This window comes from Phymastichus coffea, unplaced genomic scaffold, assembly GCF_024137745.1.
Source record: "Phymastichus coffea isolate CEN01 unplaced genomic scaffold, Cenicafe_Pcof_1.1 PCOF00074, whole genome shotgun sequence".
In the NCBI taxonomy this organism is placed as follows: domain Eukaryota; kingdom Metazoa; phylum Arthropoda; class Insecta; order Hymenoptera; family Eulophidae; genus Phymastichus; species Phymastichus coffea.
In genome coordinates, this window is record NW_026706885.1 from 1,352,618 (window position 1) to 1,374,016 (window position 21,399).

General features: G+C 41.5%; 2 protein-coding genes across 3 annotated transcripts; one reads left to right on the plus strand and one right to left on the minus strand.

Annotated features, from left to right (window-relative positions):
* Positions 1 to 5,591: 5,591 nt before the first annotated feature.
* Positions 5,592 to 21,244, plus strand: LOC131668100 (large ribosomal subunit protein uL16m). 2 transcript variants are annotated; one of them, XM_058941956.1, is made up of 6 exons: positions 5,592 to 5,727; positions 19,667 to 19,747; positions 19,973 to 20,139; positions 20,209 to 20,337; positions 20,799 to 20,909; positions 20,979 to 21,244. In XM_058941956.1, exons 2-6 carry the CDS (start codon positions 19,708 to 19,710, stop codon positions 21,192 to 21,194), a joined length of 663 nt encoding a protein of 220 aa, XP_058797939.1. In that variant the 5' UTR covers positions 5,592 to 5,727; positions 19,667 to 19,707; the 3' UTR covers positions 21,195 to 21,244. The 2 variants fall into 2 exon arrangements, with proteins under 2 accessions (XP_058797939.1, XP_058797938.1); XM_058941955.1 differs by lacking the exon at positions 5,592 to 5,727 and adding an exon at positions 19,426 to 19,583.
* LOC131668099 (rRNA methyltransferase 3, mitochondrial-like) lies at positions 15,313 to 17,597 on the minus strand. The gene is made up of 5 exons (XM_058941954.1): positions 17,461 to 17,597; positions 16,817 to 17,330; positions 16,496 to 16,737; positions 16,270 to 16,419; positions 15,313 to 16,183 (listed from the first exon to the last, which is right to left on the minus strand). Exons 2-5 carry the CDS (start codon positions 17,296 to 17,298, stop codon positions 15,642 to 15,644), a joined length of 1,416 nt encoding a protein of 471 aa, XP_058797937.1. The 5' UTR covers positions 17,299 to 17,330; positions 17,461 to 17,597; the 3' UTR covers positions 15,313 to 15,641.
* Positions 21,245 to 21,399: the final 155 nt, after the last annotated feature.

The following is a 21,399-nucleotide window of genomic DNA, read 5'->3' on the forward strand; positions in this document are numbered from 1 at the left end:
CGATCGGCTATAAGGCTACCACATGAGTTATTTTTAGCTACATACAATAACCGACGTAGCGATTTTTTTTTTATTTCTTTCCTTTTCTATTGTCCATTCCGCAAGAGCTATTTGATTTATTACGAATTTTTATTGGATCGGTATTGAAAAAAAACTGTCGGATGATTGCATTATTATAGGGCGTTCGTGAGAAACAAATTTATGATAAATAATTCAGCAGAAATCGTAGATAATTGCTCTAAATATGCATTCCACTTGAAAAATCACGAGACTCGTTTTTTTCCGTAGAATTTTTAGTCTCTTGCTAATTTAGTGATGCATACGATTATAAATTGATAAAAGAAAAAGGAAATTACACATAATTGGTGAAGGTAATCGTGAAGCAAAAACGAATTGCGTTCGTTCATTGAATAATCAGAATATACAGGTCTCAGCTTCAACGTTCTCGTGATTAATAAATAAAACAGAACATCTTCATAATCCATCAGAATCACCTGGCCAAGGAGAAATATAAGATTCATCATCATAAGTCGAACAAAAAAAAACAAATTAAAAATATTTAAAAACCAGTTCAAAAGAAATTCCTCGAGCAACGAGACAGCGGCGGCAGCGGCAGCTTGTGAATCTCTCTGGAACACAGTTGGGCGTCTAGCCGTGGCTTATAAGTATCGACCTTGAACCCAACAGTGTTTCTCTGAGCAAATATTAATCGGTGTACGCGCGCGCGCGCGTGTGCGTGCGCCTGCTTTGGCTAGATCGCACCTCGTGCACTTTCGCCTTTATCTTCCTCGTTGACCCTCCCAATACGAAATTGGCAAAGCTCGAAGAAGTTCGTCGACCTTCGATCTATATTGAAAACGTTGCTCTCGCATGGAGGTCACTCGGCAAGGTGCTGCCTCGGACTCTCTCTCTCTCTCTCTCTCTCTCTCTCTCTCTGTCTTTCGAAAATCCGGCTTCATACACGATGGGAGAGAGAACGTTCCTCTGCTTGGAGGATATATATATATATATATATATATATATATATTTTAATTTTATTTCGAAAAAGAGCTGTGGGTGAGTGGGGAATCGAAATGAGAGAGAGAGAGAGAGAGAGAGAGAGAGAGAGAGAGAGAGAGATCTCGATTTATTTTTAAGCGGAGCGCGCGCAAGTTGAGTTGTCAACGAAGGCAACGACTAAAATACAATTTAGCTTTCCAGAACTATTAATAGGACTCTTACGCCCCAAAGTGAGAGAACGTTCACAATTTTCAGCTTCGGCTGACGTGTGCTTGACGAGGTGGGAGCTCATCGCCGCATTAACCCGCAGCAGACGCGCGCGCGCGCTGCACTTAACGAAAATTAGGGGCATTTTCGGCATTTTAGTGCATACTCGTGTTTCCGTGGCAGGTTATTTGTGGGAGTGTAGTGCGATGAGTGACAATCGCTTTTTACGAAATCGATCTATTTTTTTTTTTTTTAGGGAGCTCTTAAGAAATTTTCGTAAATATTGAAACTGAACGAGAATAAATGCCTTTTCTCTTGAAATTCATAGTCATGAATTTGATTTAACAGGAAAATCATGCGATTCATCCGTAAATAGCATCTGCCTAACTTAGAATTTTCATTTGAACACGTACGAAATGTTACTCCACCTGAGCAAACTTTGCCGTTAAGACATATACATTTTCTTTCGAACAACACCTCGCTCGCTTGATTGCCATATTGCATTTTTAGAAAGTTATTTTTTTTAGCGCGTTGCAGTCGGTGTGAATCTTTTGAAAGACCCGCGGCTACGGGAAAATCGATGCTTTCAACTTTCGCATTAGCGTAAAACCAAATGGGCTGAGTTGCCAAATGTACGCGTCGAGAAAGATAAACAAAAAACCAAAAAGCCGATGTCCATCTCATAATACTCGTTAATCGGCGAGCTGCTCGTTTGCATAAAGTATTTAAGCTTTTTTCCCTAATAATGAGGAATCGAACGTGCATGCGATCGGTCTAGATCGAGCCGACAAAGCATTACTTGCTGATTTAATTAAGCGAATTCAAAAATGCCTTGTGTTCTTCCAACGTGAAACTGTATAAAAACCTTTAAACTCGCGTTATGCAACCACCAGAAAGTCTTTCGTGCGACATACCATATAGCTTTTACACGAGAATTTCATTTAAGTACCTATAGATTATGTTAATCTTTACGGGTAATGCTAGACGCTCCAACTTATATGCAAAAGCCTTGTATTATTTTTTTCTTTTTTATAAATATTCATGAATACCCAATGAGAATTCGTACACTCGTTCTTTCCTTTTACTTTCCTAATTCCACATAGCGGACCTTTACAATCGAATCGTAAAGCCAAGCAAGGTCGATTCAATGTGAAACGAATGTATTACTAAACAAACTGATGCGTATGATTTAACTGTGAACTGCATGAAAATAAAAGTGACCCCCGAAAAAAAAGACGTACGAGTCAATTAGAGAGACATTTTCTGGTGGTTAAAGAGTCTCGGCAGAAGGAAGCAAATGAAAAAAGGGAGCAGCAGCATTGGTCTATTAATTAACGTAGCTTTCTTTCTTTCTTTCTTTCTTTCTTTCTTTCTTTCTTTCTTTCTTTCCTCTGCCGAGTTCGACAACCCCCCGACTGGTTCTCAGCACGGGGTTGAGTTGACCGCCGACGACGACGACCACTCGTAATGCTTCCCCGGCACACCACGTGGCGTGTCTCGCCCACGCACCTTCTTCCTCTTCTCTCCCTTTGCCGGCGTTCATCCCTTTGCTTTTTTTTTATTTTACTGCGCTTCACGTGAACCTACCGGCTCGCGACCGCGCGCCAGGCATGTGCCGTCGCACGATTAAATTTGTGCCCGCGTAACCCGCGGCTTTTTTTCTCTTGGACGCGTTTACATTTATATCCGAATGGTAATTATCGCTGAACTTTTATTTCTATTTAACTTTGAAATATATGCCTGTAATGTTTCTTACGTGCCGTTGCTACCCAGCAAGTCTAAGAAACATTTTTAAACTTCCTACCAGTACAGTAAGTTATTCACCTATGTATGTAAGTCACGCAAAGTACTACGAATTTTAAATAAGATTATTTTCATACGTCAAGTCAAACGGAAAGCAAGAAGAGTTTAACAAAAAAGAAGGAAATTGAATTTCAGCTAAACAGCAAGAATAAATATTGTATATTTGATAAGTTCAACTTTTACACGTTAATGGGTTAATTTCTTTTGATCCGAAGAATCGATCGATCCGACAGACGCACCATTGAGAGGCAGCGAATGAAAAATATTTGATCGCGAGCAATGTAGGTCGTCCGATTGATCCATCGATCAAATCAAACATACATATGCACGTTGCTCACTGCAAAAATCTTTCCTTTCGTGTTATTTATCTGATAATTAACTAAAGTACTGAACGAAAGCTCCAAGATCGCGTTATACATACGCACTGGCGAATTTAAAATTCAAAGCGAACGAGTGTAACCCCCAAAAAAACTTACGTATTCACGGTATTAGAATTGCAAAAAATGAAGTTTTACGCGAAACCTTGAGAAAAGTTTTACATGTTTTGCGAAGTGGAAAGAAAAAATGGCGTTTAGAGTGATCAGCTTATTTGTTCTCGCGCGAATAAAAACAGCCATTTGGAGTTTATATATAGGTAAAAACGGGCAGTGATGCAAGCGTTTACACCTTGGCGATGATATAAGTAAACAACTCTCGAACGAACGAGCAACACTTTGCCGGTAGAGTGCCAGCCTATCTTTTGGTCGAGGCGATCTTGCATTCTACGGATAAATGCCTGGCTTGTTAAAGAGTTATTTTCATAGCCGATATTCTCGTCAATTTTCTTTTTTTTTTTTCATCGCGCGTGGTGCTTTGTAATTTGTTGAGCCAACAATTCCATTGTGCTAGCCGTGACTAAAGTCGGCGTACAACTTTAAACGAGCTCGTCCGAAGCGAGCAAACAAAAAATAAGGTGGGGGCAGTTTGCGCTTGGTATATCGTCTGTCAAATCGACCTACTCTTGTGTTTACCATCAGGTGCTCGCTCAACTCGTTTTTTGTACGTACGCGTATGTGCGTGTGTTTTCTTCTACCTCGAGCGAAGCTTGACATTCTATCCTCGGCTTGATTCCTCGTGTATTGATTTGTACGTGAAATTGAATTAAAATAGACACATGTATTAAAGGGACATGGCAATGGCACGAATGATTATAACCTTGAACGCGGCTAATCAGCTGAAAATCGAGCGATTCGCAGTATCCAAAGGACATCCGTTATGATTTGAAGTGAAAGCAAGCGGGCACTCGGGAAAGATGCGGCGAGCTAGAGCCCAACTCGGCAAATCTCCGAGCAGAGTTGACGACGCGAGTGCCTTGGGAGGGGTAAGGAGAGAGCGAAGAGAGCTCGCCGAGCGACGACAGCAGCGCCTATAATACGACGAAAAGGGGCGTCGTCGTCGGTCGGCCGTGCCAACACCCTCGCCAGCAGTAGCGTCAGTAGTGGTAGTAGCAGCAGGGCGCGGCTCAATCAATTTAGCCCGGGTCGGGGGTGCGCCGCGCGGCAACAGCCAGCGCGAGAGATTATTAGCTGCCGCTCTCCTTCTCTCTTGCTTTCCGTTCGTCCTGCTGTGCGTTCGGTCGGCGCTGTGGGAAATGCTCGCGCGAATGTCGCCCCCGCGCGCGGGACTTGGGATGGACGGCGCGACGGTGGTATCGAGCAGCCAGCGGCGCGCGCCACAGCAGCGACTCGATAATCTAGCCTCGAGCATTGCGCATGGCTGGATTTCCAGGTGAGTCCATTGTGCACGAGTCGACCCGGGCGATCGTTGCTTTCTCCGAGGGCCGCCCTCTCCGAGCAGTCTCTGCCAGTTGAACGCTGCGTGCTTCTGCTCGCGAGGGCTTGCTTATTTCATGACGTGGCTGCGTGCATCGAGCTTGCAATTAATCGATCGGCACTTGATTTGGAGTCGCCTCGACTGTCCGACGTTCGTTAGTTCTCACTCGGCTCGAATGCGTACAGGGGGTATCCGTTGATAACGCTCACGCTTGAACTTTAAATCTTTCAGGTTCGCAGACAACAATAGAGATGAATGTCAACGAAGCCGAACTATAATTGATCGTTGAGCGACTATTCGATCTATCTGTGCGTATATTTTCGAGCTGAATTCCAAGAAAAATATAGCAGCGCTATTTAAAAAATGACAGTAACGACAGAGCTGAAGGAAATCAAAGAAATGCTGCGCAAGATAATTAGAGACATGACGAAAATAAGAGAAAGCCAGAGGCAGATGAAAGAGGAGATGTACGAAGTCAAAGGCGATCTGCGAAGATTTCGTGATTTATGGAAGAAGGAAAACGCCGAGATAGAGAACAGGCTGGCAAAGCTCGAGGAGGACAAAGTCAAGAGGGAGCTCGTGCAGAGACTCGTTAGATTCGAGAAAATGGACGAAGCCATCGAACTGAAGGAGAAAAGGTCCATCGGCTTGCCCGGCTCGGAGTCGTCCCTGCGACACAGCGAGCAACTGCAAAAGTGCATCGAGAGTATCGTTAAGAGGGGAAGACAACACGGCAGCACCGTCAATATCGAGTACAAGAAGTTGTGCACCAACGAGAAGAATATGATTCTCAAGGACGGCCAGAGATTGATTAGGCATTTCTTCGGTTCGCGCAAAACTGACCTTTAAAGCGTTCGCCGTTATTGTGGCTTCGATCGCTTCTACTAGTGCACAAAGCTGCCTTATGTAAATATTAACTTATTCAATAAATCATTACGTATGAATAATTGTCATTGCACGCCTGAAAATCATCCATCATTCGGCACACTATCACGCAGGATATCCAATACATGCCGTACGCGCGACGGGCTCAAGAGAGATATTTTTAACGGGAACGAGGAGCAGAAAAATAAGCTCCCGTCGACGGAAGGGCTGAGCAGAGATTTTAATGCTCGTTGCATTTCCTTTTATTACGCGCTGCTAATGGAGAATGGGATTGTTTGTCTAAATTACGAGTGCGAATGATGGAGAAGGGGTCGTTACGACTGTCAATCATCTATACCTTAATCGGCCCTTTGTATACACAAAGAACAGCTGTAACGTAATCGCTCATTTTTTATCTTGCTCTCAATGATGAAGGATTATTTCAGACTTGATGAATGAAGGCGTTGGAGCGTTCTCTTCGTGATACGGGTTCATCACGACTCTACCGAAAATTCATTAGACCGTCGAGTTTCATTTTCACGTTGATATTTTTTCAGAGTAAAGCTCTTAAGGAAAAGTGATAAACAAGCTCGAAACGAAAATAAAAAAAAAAACAAAAAAATGCGTCAACGAAAAACAACGAAGAATGTTAATTCGCAAGGCTCAGCGGAAGCACCTCGCTGCACGAGGGCAAACTGTATGAAAGAAATAGATCGAATTCATTGTCACACGACGCAAGGAAGAAAGAAAAAATAAAACATTTAGCATGTTGGAAATATCCGTGCTGACTCATTACAGCTTGCAAATTTACGATGATCTCCGGAGACCTTTGTCGAATAGTTCTCTCGTCTAAATATACGGCGCATACTCTCTTTCTCTTTCTCTCCCTCTTTCTCTCCCTTCGCTCGTTCGCGCGCAAGCCGTTTCGCATCAATCTCGAGCCTTCTTCTTTTTCTTATGATATCTCGCTTTGCGGTTTTTTCGAGAAATGAGATTCGGTGTCCCCGACGCTTTGCAAAGCGATGATTATTTATCGGTGGTCTTGTGGTCAAATGGAAACTTTGGAGACCGAGTAATAATTTCATTTTCGAAATTGGATCGAAAGGGTATATAGATCCGCGCAGTGCGCGCACGTGTCAAAACAAAACATATTTTTCATTCCTGTTGACGATACGATTCGACTAAAAGTTCAACAGTTGCAATGAGGTGAAATATGCTTTTAAGTAGGTCAAATCGACATCGATACTCTGTGCGTCACATGCTTGATCAAACATCCATGACTCATGCACTTCCATGCGCAGCAGCCGTCGATGGAAATTGGAAAAGCGCTTGGGAAAATGAAAATGTTGCAAGGACAATGGCAACCGAATAGATGTATATGTGTGTTTGCCCGACGCGAGAATGAAAGAGAAGCCCAGCGCTCGCTGCGGAGCAGTGACAGCTGAAAAATTAAAAATAAGCATGGTTGAACCGCAACAGCAGCGGCGGAGATAAATTTTCGATCCGTTAAACTCAATTACGCGAGGAAATCCGGCAAGAAGAGGGACCGAGTACACAAGCGCATATATCGTGGAGTAGTACATTTTTCTTGTCCCTCGCTGTCTCGAGAGTGGATGACGAAGAGAGAAAGAAAGAGAGGGACGAACGCGAAAAGGGTGACAAATTGAATATTTATTCATAAGCCCTTTGAAAGTCTCTGCCAAGAGGCATCGGAGTTCATTTCGATTTTCGGGCAATAGAATTAGCATTGCATTTGTATTTATGGAAAATGGCCGATGCGATACGATCGACCAAGGCGATCGGCCAGACCGATCTCTCTCTCTCTCTCTCTCTCTCTCTCTGCGCGCAGCACGCATAGACCAAGACCGAGCCATTGTGCGCGGCTGCTCCCGCCGCGCCTTTGTCGCCCGCGTTATGTCGTTCCGTTGATCGCGACGCTTTCCCTCCTCGGCAATTCGCGCCAAAGCACTTTTTTCGATGCCGTGCTGCTCGCCTCGGCCCGCAGAGGCGTCGCTCGCTCTCCGAAGTTCATTTGAATACACAATCGGATACGCAAACTCCGCAACGCGCACGCGATATACTGTTTCGCGCTTTTGTCGCTGCAGCGCCTTCTACCTAACTGCTTATTTTCTTGTTATTTTTCGAATGCGCACTTCTCGTGCGTATGCCCGTGCAACGGCGAGGCGCGCCTCAAATTTTCTCCCAGATCAGAATTGAATCTTCACTAACGAAGCAACTTGCCGGAGGCCGAAACGAAATAAAGGAGGAAACAAGTGTTGGCTCTCATACATAACCGCTCTTATAACTGTCAAAAGTTAATCCCGAGCCGACTCTCTGGCACCTTCGGGGCTCTCGCGGCGCAGCATGCGAAGGTAATTACGTTGCGCGACGAGGAGGGCGGCTCGCACATACGTCCTCCAGCCGCCTGCTCCTCCTCCTCCTCCTCCTCCTCCTCCTTCGCGCGGAGAGAGAAGACGAGCTGGCCGCAAGCGCGACGATCGACGACCGATGCTCGCCTCGCAAGCGACACGTCGTTCGCTGTTTGTCCGCAATGCCGCGGATTTACCGTGGACGATCCATATCGCGCCTCTCTCAAAGAAAAGGCGCCACCGCGATCATCGGGCTCACGTCGCGGCGAGAAGAAAACGAGCCGCGCAATTGACGTCGCCGCTCCGTTCGTATAATCGATGCGCGAGGACAGCGGCGCAATAGCGCTCGTTTCATTAAGAGCGCGTATCGGTATAGTTTTATACGGCTGGATATCTATACTTAGGGCGACGACGGACTGAGTTTTGCATTCGTATGCGCATCGAGTGGACGGTGACTTGGCGCTATCTTTAACTTGCTAATGCCGACTTTTCATCCTCCGTTTTTCTTCGTTCTTTTCCTCTGTATGCTAATCGCTCGAACAGCGCGATCGTCGTCGTCGTCGTCGTCGTCGTCGTCGTCGTCGTCGTCGTCGTCGTCGTTGTCGTCGTCGTAGCGTGGTCGTCGTCATTGCGCCGATTGGCATTCACGCGCGCTGTCGCTTAGACACTACTTTTCGTGTAATTCAGCTGACGACTATTGCAAATCGTGCGACGAATGCGACTGACAATGCGCGATGGAACCAATCTATGTGTTACTGATGAATACAATAGGCGTTTATTTCCGAACACGGGTCGCTCGCGATTAATTCGCGTTCGCACATTTATTAATTAAACGCCTTTTGCTCGCGCTTAAACCGGTAGACGGAATAATTGACTCCATTCTATTTTTTTTTCCTAAGTTTTACATTTTTTTCTCGAATCAAGCTTCTTGAGTGTAACATATGTTCGCTGGCATAAAGTCAATGAAATTCAGCGATGTAAATTAGATAAATAAGTTTATTAGCGGTGAATTTTTTTCTTTGACGCATCGTATTCGTCATTGAAATAAAATATGGACGTAAATAAATTGTTAATAATCGTTTCGGAAATAATTCACGAGATATATCTTTCATATAATGAGCCATTATTAAACTAATATCAGTGTAGCAGTTGTTCAAGTAAACTGTCAAGCATTAATCGATTTACAGGCGTACAGCCATTGAAAACTGAAACTTGGTACCCAAATGATCGTTGCTCGTTGAAAGAAGAATCGAGAACGTCGGTTCCCAACTTTGGGCAATAAATCAATTTTGGCCTCACTTGCTTATCAGAGGCTCTTGTTCGCTTGCGATTTTCGTATAGCGTGCCACGCACTAAACATGCACCCAAGTCTCTTTGCATCGCAAAATCAACCTGCTTTGCAAAGAAAAAAATAAAAAGAGAAGCCATTATACGCATTTTTCTCAAGCTCCGCGAAGTATAAACGTGAAATACGCGCTATTCCCAAACGCGCACGAAGAAAGATAAAAAAAAAAACAGAGCCGTTGACGAGCAAGGAAAGCCATATACGTGGGCTTTTCCCTCATACGCGTAAATATCCAATGGGACATAAAGTTGGAAGGAATGCCACGCAGGGAAAAGGGCTTTTTTTTTCTTGTCGGGAAAAGCCGACCGATGGACTCGGGTCGTAAATTAATCGGAGAAAGAGCGTTTACCCTTTGAGAGGGGTCAGTGTCACGCTCGGCGCGCTTAATACTTGGACTCCGCGGGTTCGTTGACTCCGAGGAGACGGCAGGCGGCGGCGTCGCTCGCTGCTATATATACCGAAGGCGCGCGCAAGTCCGCTCGCGACCGACCGGTTGGTCCACCTTTTCGCCTTCCTTCGTTCCGTAGCGCTCGCCTTTTCTCTCTCTCTCTCTCTCTCTCTCTCGTTGCGTTTTCGCTCGCACGCGCGCCTCCGCGCCGACGTCTGCTGCCTTGGGCTTTTGATTTTTCGCCTATTCGCCTTACGAGCGTCGACTGCAATTGGTCTCGATTGACGAGCTACTCGACCGAGCGTGAGATATATTGGTCTAATTAGGATTTTTTTTCCTTTGGTTGCACCGGGATACTGTTTTCGCGGCTGCAAAAACGCAAATAAACCATTTAACGCGATTACAGCGTGGATCCTCGTGGCGATCCCGCAACGAGGCGAGCCTTTCAAAGTCGAGCGTTTCGAGCCCCGCGGTGAAGATCCGAACGAAGATTGCTCGTAATTGCAGTCGCGCTCAATTGAATACTCCGCATTTCGCCCATTATTACACGCTCGGTCGGGCATCGAATTCATTTTTCGACGCTTATTCTCGACGAGCAACAAAATGCAAGGTGATACATATTCGAGCGCGCCGAGTCGGGGCATAATCATCGCCAAGTCTAATCGTTGTTTACGAGATGCGCTCTACGCTGGGCATACCCTTGAAGGATATGGCCGGTTTTCGTGGCTTCGGAAGACCGAGACGAGAACGAGCTGCCTCCCGGCTGTGATAACGGTAAACGAGCGCGCCAACAGCTGCCGCAGTTGCCGATTAGCGCACGACAATGTTGCATGTTTTATGGACGATATCGAGACGTAGATTTCTCAATCGTCCACGAATAGATGTTGCTCGAGTGACTTATACGTGCGGCTCGTGTGTCGAAATATTTGTATTTTTATCGCTCTTGTCAACGGAAGATATTCGAGAGCGCAGCTTTCTTCCCCGCAAACCTCATCCACGTTTTCGCGTATTGCGTAAAAACGATTTCGCAAGCTTCGCCATCGTAGCCGCAAACGATATATATATTTTGCACGCGAGTAGTTTTGATTTTGAAAGCTATTATTAGGAGTGAGTCGGGCACGCGCGTGTTCGTCCCACGTGAAAAGCCAAACCTGCGAGACCATTATTTTTTTTTTCTTTCTTTCTCTCGATTTTGCAACCTTCGTTCCAGCGTTGTCCTGCATACCTGCTCCTTCGCCAATTCACAGCAAGGAAACGTAAAGTCGCCCAATCGAAAACGAACAATAATAATAATAATAATAATAATAATAATAATGATAATAATAATAAAAATAATAATAACAATAATAACAATAATAATAATAGGAAGAAGGTTCGTGCATTAAAACCCGCGTCCATTTGAATATGTATAACCAAGCATATATGCGAGGTCGAAGGCCAAGCGAGCCTACATATTCAACGGGTAGCATCACACACGCGTACATACGTTCGCTTCCGCTAGCACGCAGGCACACGCGCGTTGGCGCGCGGACGACGCCGCACGTATATACATCCTGCGAGCGCTCCTCGCGGATTGACTCGTAATGCCGAATCCTTCTCGTCGGCGAGCTCGCGCAGGATCGAGCCGGCGAGGATGAGCCCGACGAAGCCCGCCGTCGTGGTCGATACCGTGGCCTCTCCCGCTGCGCGCCTGATGCCCCCGCCGTGTACGCCAATGCTGCGTCGACGCGCGCGAGCTTCTTCCGCTGTGCGGACATTTGCGGCTCGCACCACCGACTCGCCAGCGCCGGCATCGTCGTTTCCCGACGATCGTACGCCGTGAGATTGCGATTGGGCGTTACGAACGCAGATGGACGGCGGATCCAAACTGATCGAGGAGGGAAAGCCGCGAGCAAGCCAATCGAGACTCGAATCTTCGCAGATGAAGCTACGGGTTTTCAGCTTGAATGGCATGCAGCCTGGGTTCGCCTATCAGTTTGACTTTGGGAACCAAACGTTCCATGGGTCCCGATAAGTCGACGGGAAGATAGGAAAGAAAGGAAAAAAACGAGATAGCGTTGCATATGCGATGCGGTAATTTGTAAATTCAACTCGGAAACTGACGCAGCACCGCGAGGCGCGGCTTGAAAAATAATTTGCTGGTTGGCAAATCGCGAAAGAGAGAGAGAGAGAGAGAGAGAGAGAGAGAGAGAGAGAGAGAGAGAGAGAGCAATCGAAAGAAATGGCGCGCGGTCGTGGTAGCTGGAAAAAAACAGCGAGAAATAACGAGAGCGCGATGAGCGAGTCCTCGAACCGCCGCCGGGGGGTTATCGGCGCTCTTCCGCGCACGACGACGCCGATGACGAGGGCGCGCCACGGGTCAGCGCCGCCGGCCGCGTAAACAGCCGCGGCTATCTCTATCTCCGCGAGCTTTTTTGCTCTCTCGACGAGCCGTGTAAAGCGCGGCGCGCAACGTCACCGCATCGACCGGCGGGCGGCCGCTTCGCTGCTCTCCTTCCTCCGCGCTCGCTTTTCGAAAGTCCGCGCGCCCGCGCGCGATTACAATCGACCGCGTATCGCCGGCCCGTAACTGCGCCGACGAATGTATACCGAGTGAAATTGCGTGTCGGCCAACGCGAGAATCATTAATCTGCGCGCGCGAGAGGGAGAAAAATTGGCTTTCGAAAGTTTTTAATCGAGAAGCGCACGATAACGGCAAACGCGAAACGAGAACGAAATATAGCTCTCGCTCGCACCTTCGACATTTTCATTACTCTCGCTCGACGCGAGCGCCGCCGGGATCGAGGGATTAATTAAGCCGGCGAAACCATCGCGCTAAATCACTCGAGCGTATCGCTGAAATTTATGAAAGCGTCGCTGTCGATCTTGGACGTCGAAAAATCGACGCTCTCTTTATTTCTTTCCTCTTGCCGGCGCCTGGTTTTCCACGGCCGAAGCGGCGCGGGGGTGTAACGTTCGTTAACGCGAGCGGATCGAGAAAGAACAACGAGAACGTCCCTGCCTTTTTTTTCCATCGAGAGCTCGGAGAACGACACGAGATCGGGCCGCCATTTTGCTGGAGAGCTTGCGATGTCGGTCCATCGGCAGAGAGGGGGATGCTGTGGCTGGGGGGCGTGGGTAGACGTCATCCCCTGCAACTTTTGCGCGCACGCTCGGGCTTCTCCTTCACCACACCTACTCTTGCGCCACGGTGCTTCGGGAGTCCCTGCACGGAAATGTCTCCTCTCCTCGGTTCTATTTCCTCGTCGTTTAACGCGCCTACGCTACTACAAGATTTTCATTTAATTAAAAGAAAAATAAAAGAGACAACTGCTCGCACTGGCATTCGAATCGGGGATTAATGATGTGTACCGCCCCGACATAAAAATCGCATTAACGATATTAAACACGCCTCGGCTACGTGCAGTCGGCTCGAAAAGAGACACCAAAACGAACAGTTAGAGAAAATAAGAAGAAGAAGAAGAAGAAGAAGAAGCAAAAAAAGACAATTGTGCAAATAACTGCACACAATCCCATTAAGCCTCGCGCTCGTCTCCTATATACAGTCGCCCGCAAGCTCATTAAATCCGACCAACTAGACTAGTTAGTCTTCAGTGCGCGACTCGCTCGTAAAAAGCCCAATGCAAAGTCTTTTGGCCGTACTGCAATTTGCAGCCCTTCTCTCCGGCGAGGCACGGAGAGGGGTGAGCGCGAAACGAGGCTACACGCACGCAGACAACAGGCGAAAGACGAGCCCGCGCGAATTTCAATTTTTAATCGCGTTAAGGCATAAAGTCGCGTGTGCGCTCCGACGGGAGCGCTCATTAATTAACTTTATTTTAGCGGGACATGCGATTCGGTATACGTCATGCGCGAGATCGATCGCGCGCGCACGCGCGCTGGCTTTTGCTTCCTTCGTCGTAGCGCGAGTAGCCTAATTTGCCGCAGCTGCGTTGTGTCGCTCGAATGCGGGGAGGCAGGTGAAATATCGAGACGCGCGGCGTGCTCTCGGGGTGGCTGGGCTCTCTTTCTCCTTTCGCTGTCACGGCTAATTGCCTTCGCTTACCAAGTTCTGTTGACGATGGGACACTCGACGAAACGTTTGATTAATTACCGGTACCTTCCGAGCAAATCAGTGAATTGGGACGAACCGTATCGACAATTCCACGACCAAAATTGAAAGAAGTCGCCAGAATTACAATATATAATTATGTCTCTTCGATCGTGAATAAAATTTAACAATTTTGGGCAAAAACGTATGAATTCGCGGCTCTCTCTCGCCATAATCGACAGCTGTTATCTCTGCGCGCCATCGAAAAAATTTTCCCCCAGTGAAATTCAATGTAAGAACGCGCGCAAAAGAGAGAAACGCGCGACGACGCGCCATGCGAGAGGAATTGGGATGAGTGCGCGCTCGAGGCGAGGCGAGGAGGCGACGAGGAGAGAGAGAGAGAGAGAGAGAGAGAGAGAGAGAGAGAGAGAGAGAAACCGGCTGAGCAGGGTGCGGTCTTCCCCGGAATCGATATGTACAACGCGATGACGACCACGACGACGAGGCAAAGCCAACTCGACTCCGATCCCCCTTTTCTCGCGACCAGACTCTCGTTCTATATTCGTCTATAAGCTTCTACATCTTGGAGCTGACGATACCAATGCCTACCGCGCTTTTCTTTCCGATAATTGAAAATTCATCGCTCGTGCCCTGACTTCCGTGTTGAGCATTCGTCTTCTTTTCATGGAAGTTATGTTTGCCCTTCTAAGCTTCTTCACGGGCCTTTTCGTTGGCGCACACTTTACTGGTGGGCTTTCAAACTGAATTAATATCCGTCGCGAGATGTACTTTTTTCTTTACACTTGAATATGAAAGATTGCAGCAATTTTATTACTATTGGCTGCGCATAATACGTTACACTAAATTATACGAATACACGAATTAAAATTATTCAAAGAGCAACAATTAAATAGCTCGGAATGAGATTTTTCAAAATAAAGCTTGACGAAGAAACGAAAGAGAAAACGAATACGCTTCCAAAACGAGCCTATGAAGAATTCCCATCGCGTCGCAAAGGATATCTCTGAATAATATAACTGGAATACGGTTTCACGATTAAACTACTTTCCAAAATCGATGGGACCGAGAATATCGAACACGCATGAGGATTCTTGCTGGAAACATCTCGGCTTTCTCTTACTTACAATTTGATGTTCCGAAATTCTCAGATGATTCTGAAAAAATGATGCACCTTTTTTTAATTAGTTCGTTTTTGAAACGTTTCGTTGGCAGAAGCTTTCACTTTTATCACTCTTTGACAATCAGTATTTACACATTAATAATGATCATATATGAAAGCAATTCAGTTGCAGTGAAAGAGTTATCTTGAATAATTATAAATTAGTTGATCCTGGTGTGTATTTTGTATACACACTCGAATTCTTATTACTATACAAATTTATAATATTAAACTTGACGAGACATGAAAAATAAAATCTTTGAAAAAACTAAAAAGGTAAAAATGAACTTGAAAATCATGAGGTTTGTTCTTAGTAATTAAATCTCTATTTTAAGCACTTTTTTGTACAAATACATTTTTACAAATTCATTCAATCTAAATATAAACACCGTAGGGAGTTTATACAAAAGTCCATTTCATATATGAAAACTAGATTTAGCAAGTGCTGTCACCTTTCAGAAAATACTGAAAATGGCTTTCATGATAAATCAAGAAACGTAATATAAACATTATAAAAGATTACAAACGAATCTATAAACAATTACAAATGTATTAATTACATAAATTATATGAATTGTATTTAAAAGAATCAAATTAAAAATTTGAATTATTACAAAAAGAAAGGTAAATCAACGTAATTCAATTCAAGGCAATTTGTTTAATTTTTGCTGAATAAGCGCAAACTGTCTCTTAATTTCAAAAGCAATAACACCCAATGCCATTCCTGCGTTCAAGCTATCAATCTTATTATCTAAAGGAACATTGACTCTGATTCCTTTGTATTCTGCTACTAAGTTGTAAGAATCTTTGCTTATACCGTGTGTTTCACCACCAACAATTAAAATTATATTTCGTTGTGTATAATCTACAGCATAGTATGGAACCAAAGGAAAATCAGGTTTTATAAATGAAATTTGTCTACTTTTATGCTTATTATTAGTTCTCTGTGATTTTGTTCTTTCATCATCATTTTCTATGTCTTTACCAATGATTTCTTCAAAATCTTCTTCAGATTCTGTTGGATCCTCATCAAAGTTATTAGTGCTATTGTCAGCTACAAAAACGTTAACTTGGTCTTTTATCAATGATTTTATATCAGGCCAATCTATTGGTCCATGAATAGGTATTCTGAAATGTGCTCCTGCTGCACTCCGCAAAACTTTACTATCCCAAAAATCAACGCAACCTGTAAAATGGTGTAAATTAGTATTTCAATATTTCATGATCAATATCAAAATTAAAGATGCCATTTACATAGCTAAAAAAACAAACCTTTTGTTAACACTACTTTATCACATCCAACTCCAGCAGCTGCTCTCAGTATTGAACCCATATTCCCAGGATCTCGAATATTATCACAAATAATTGTAATAGGTAAACAATTTTCAGCTTTGGATTTTGGCTTAGGTTTATCAAATATTCCTGTGAATTTATAAAAGTAGTAGAAGTATTTATTGAGATCTTGAAACATTAAAGAAACTAAGTTTGTTAAACTTACCCATGACACCAGGTGATGTAGTCAAAGTTGAATACATTTGAATCGATTGATATGGCACTTTGTAACATTTTATGTTGTCTAAAGGAATATCAATTTTCTTTACGTCCTCCCATCTGCTAAAAATAATAAATTCAGGATGTAGACCAGCTTCTACAGCATCTTTGATAAAACGAACTCCTTCTACAAGTATTTGATCTTGCTTCTTTCTTCCTTTTTTAGTTTTCAGATTCATTATAAGAGAGCTATATTTTTGAAATAATATTTGTATACTTTAAACTGCAAATACTCATTATTTATGAAGTCACAGATTATAATACTTACGAAACTATTTTATCATTTTCATCTAGTTTTGTGTAAATCACCTTCTTATCTCTAATCATACCTTCCTCTTGGATATGTTGGTTACTTTTCTTTTTACTTTGAGACTTCTTTACTTTAGCTTTCTTCAAGTCAACTTTTTGAGAGTCAGTCTGAAATTGTTCATCATCCAAGTCATCTGAACTTTCAAATTCATTGTAGCCTCCATCTTTGCTTCTAGGAATGTTTACTTCCTCTAAATGAGCAAATTCTTTTTGATAATCTTGAGCTTTTTGTCTTATCGAGCGGGATTTTATTTTCTTTGGTTGCTTTGGAGCAATATTATTTACATTGACGTCAAAAAGTTCATCTTCGTTAACAATAGTTGCATGTCTAGGATGAAATCTACTGTAACCTCTCGTCTGAATGTTTAAAAGTGTTTCGCGGCTGACAGCATGAGTTATGCCACGCAAATTCCTCACAGTTAGTTGAAAACTTTTGAACATTTTTTTATAGTCAAGGATGAATGAATAAGTCCCTGAATTAATATTAATAATGAATTAATATTAATTCATTAATATTAATTAAATTGCTCTTTCCAAACATCCATTTAGGTTAGATTATTAAGAATGTGAATCGATTGATAGGTATGTTAGTTTCGTACCTACCGTACACTTGATGAATTTAACATCAGTATTATTCTCAATTAGCGATATTTACGAGAATCACATATTATTCACACAGTTCTAAGAATGAATTCTTTTACATGTATTGAAAACGTTCACTTCAAAATATACAAACTTACAATTGCCGACCGCATGTGCTTATACCACGTGACAAATCGGCATCCGCTCGTAACTCGCGCGTAAAATTTAATCGTTTTAAATAGTGATATTTTGAAGTTTCCTTAAGAACGTGATAAAATTTGTCCTAAATACGGATATCGTCATAAAACTGTTTTTATTCTAAAGTACATCAAATAGGTTTCAAATAATCCAAATTTTCTTTATTTCAAAAAAATCTCAATCACAGTCCCCACGAAGTAACGGTTTGCATGACATCTTACTTTTTGAAAAATTTTAGTTTGTCACGCTTTTCTGAGCGTTGCCGTGATCGAAAATCATCTTAGGAGAGCTTATTTAAGAAAATATTTAAATATTTAAAGAGCTTATTTAAAAAAACGAAGACGTTTAAATCTGTTTATCTTTTATTTGAAAACCAGATTTTCCAAAATGAGAAATTTCTTTTTCTAATAAAATTTGAAAATTCGAAATATGAAAAGATAATTTTTTTGAAAAATGACTCCGACCAGTCCAAAGCACAAATTCCAGCGCGATGGAAAGCTATATTATAAATAAAATATATACAAATGGTACAATATAGGATGATATATAAAACATATTGCAGCGGAGTACTAAATGGAAAAAGTTTCATAACGATATGATTATAATAGGCTACATTTTACACCACCGCCATTAAGAAAAATTTAAAAATCGTTATTAGACCTCCGCTAGTCACTTTAATTTGTGTTGAATTTTTTACACTATGCTTATTTAAGTTAATTATAAATATAATTTAACGATATTGATGGCCTTTATTAAAAACTATTTTAATCTTCATAAATACACTATAGCGAAATTCCAAATGTATAATAATTGCAGCAGATGCATTGAATTAAATGTAAGTAATTCATGTATAATAATTGATATACAGTGAATTACTCAAGTACTTTATTTATTAATAATTTTTCGGAGGAGTTGCATAAAATTGAAAGAAAACTTCATATTGTGTTTTTTACCAGCTATATTTAAGCTTTTTATTCAAATTTGTTATTTATCTTATTCAAAATAAACTGTAAAATGTCATTATAGCAATTTAGGTCATAAAATGAAAATATCAAGCTGAATAGCAAAGATGAATATTTGTAGCGCTTCATATATATTCATCAAAGGAATAGTTCTTTTTTCTTGCCAGATACTCTTAGAAAGATATTTTAAGAGCGGAATAGGGTGAGTGCACCAGTGCCTGACCACCTAGTATACGAATTTTAACTTTATAATTAATCAATTTCTATAATTTAAGAAAATAATTAGTTTGATACTACTGTATAGATTCTTTTAGAACCATTTGAACTTGTTTTGTTACATAAAAATATCAAATCTATTTATATTTAACACATTTTTTTTATTTAACACATTGTAAAAGTGGTCGGGTACTGGTACGTCAACCTTTTTCATTCAGACCATTAACCGACCATGAAACAAACGCAAATAATTGGACTTCTTTTTCTTTTCTTCGGTCGTATAAACTATCAAACCTGTGCTGCAGTATACGTTGAAAAAATATTGATATTACTTTTTTTCCTTTGGTATTTCAAAACATTATACAGCTTTAATGATCCCGTAGTTGACACATTGATTGCTATGATCGTCGGGAATCGGTACACTTATCTTATATCTATTCATGCATCAGTTGTGCATATTTTATTTGAGTTAATTATTTATTTTTATACATTTCTTATCAGACCCAATTCATACTCGCGCGGAATATAAATTGTGAAATATCGTCTGCAACAACTGCACTCGCATAGTCTATGGAAAATAACATAACCTTGTTCAGGTGATCAGCGGCTAAACGAATGTATCACGGAACAGTTTCCGTGGTTTAAGAATAAAACATTAGAAATCATATATAAACTCTGAAAAGATAGTTTATGAATAGCTTAGAATATCCTATTTGAAAGCCATTAACATGTTTTCTCGAACAATATTGTCTTGTCTTTGTCAAACAGGTGACTGATTCAATGTAAACTTTCAACTCTAGGAGAAACTAATTTAATTGTTTAGTTTTATTAATATATTTGAATGTTATTAGGTAATCCATCATGCACCAATCCTCTTGGAATTTCTGTACAAATGGCTGGACTTAGATATTTTCCTCCTCCACCAGTTTATGGTAAGTACCAATAGATGTGTTGTCAAAAAGTGTAACATTTTGTATTTTTATTTTTATTTATACTGATTTATTCTAATTTATTAATTGTTTTATTTAGGCTTGAAATGAGTTATTAAATGAAATTAAATGAATAATTAAAAGACCAATTTATTATAAAATTATCAATATGTATCAATACATGTATGCAATAAGTGTGATAAAGTGTGATTTATAATCTTTACATAGATTTGGAAATACCTCCTGATACACGAGGGAAAAAGCTGCCAATATATCCAAGAGTCCCAACATATCCTCCTACAATGAAACCATTTAAAATGCAAAAGAAACTGAAACTTATGAGGGGTGAAGAAACAGTTTTGAACAAACTCATACATAAACAGTATGGAGTTATAGTACGTGTTAATTATTTATCAAATGTATTTCCATTTAATTAGTATTATAGTTTAATTAATTTTCTCTAGGCATTGATTGGTGGTAGATTGAAATGGAATCATTTTGAAATGATGCGTTGGACTGTAAACAAATACTTGCCTGATAAGGCTTTTTCACTGTATAGAGTGGATCCACCGTGGCAACCTGTTACAAAGAAGGTATAATTTTGTGTAGCTATATTTATATGGTTTGAAAAATATTTTATTAGGTATACAACGCATAATGCGATTTAAAAAGTAAGTTAATAATATAGTACATTACGATACAAGTGCGGGAAAATAGATCCTTGTCTCGTGTGGCGTTTACGCCCGAGCGAAGCGGGGGTGGAAAGGTACACGAGACAAGAAATTCTTTCCCGAACATGTGCCGTACCATATTTTTTAATACGACGTGTGGAAAGTGCGATTTTCAACGCACGTTTTTTGCCGAGCGTGCGAGAAAAGCGCACTTTCCGCACGGAGTGTTGAAAAATTACTTTCAAACACCTTCACTTTTAAAAGTACTATGTTAGAAATTTATTTGAAATTAATGAAAATAATTTATTTTTGAAGTGTATAGATGAAAATAGTTTATTTTTGAAGTGCATCGATGATAATAAACTTAATTTATTCTTAAATAGGGAGCTGGACAGCGAATGGGGGGTGGAAAAGGTGCAATTGATCATTATGTAACACCCATAAGAGCTAGAAGAGTTATATTAGAAGTTGGAGGGCCAGTAGAATATGATGAGGTGATTTATAATTTTTATCTTTATCATAACAAATTAAAAAAAACCATTACTGAAATCTTCATTTTTTAGGTAAAAAAAGCAATAGAATCAATTGCTAATATGTTACCATTCAAAGCCATGGCAGTTACTCAAGAATCATTAAACCAACTTCATGAAGATGAAAAGTATCTCGCAGATAACAATGAAAATCCATTCACTTTTAAATATATTATCCAAAACAATCTTGGTGGTTGTCACAACTGGATAAGTCCACTAGACAAATACTGGTATGGCAAACATAGATAGACAGATTTATACTTGTTTTTTTAAAAACATTATTGCGTTAATAAAAAATTATGACAAACTCAAAGTATAACTTCATAAATTACATCCTTTCAACTTCTATTTCATCAAATTCTTTTCATCACTAAATCTAATATTATTGAATAATTAACAAATAATTATTTAAAAAATGAATTAAAGTAATAAATGAAAAATTAAACTTATAATT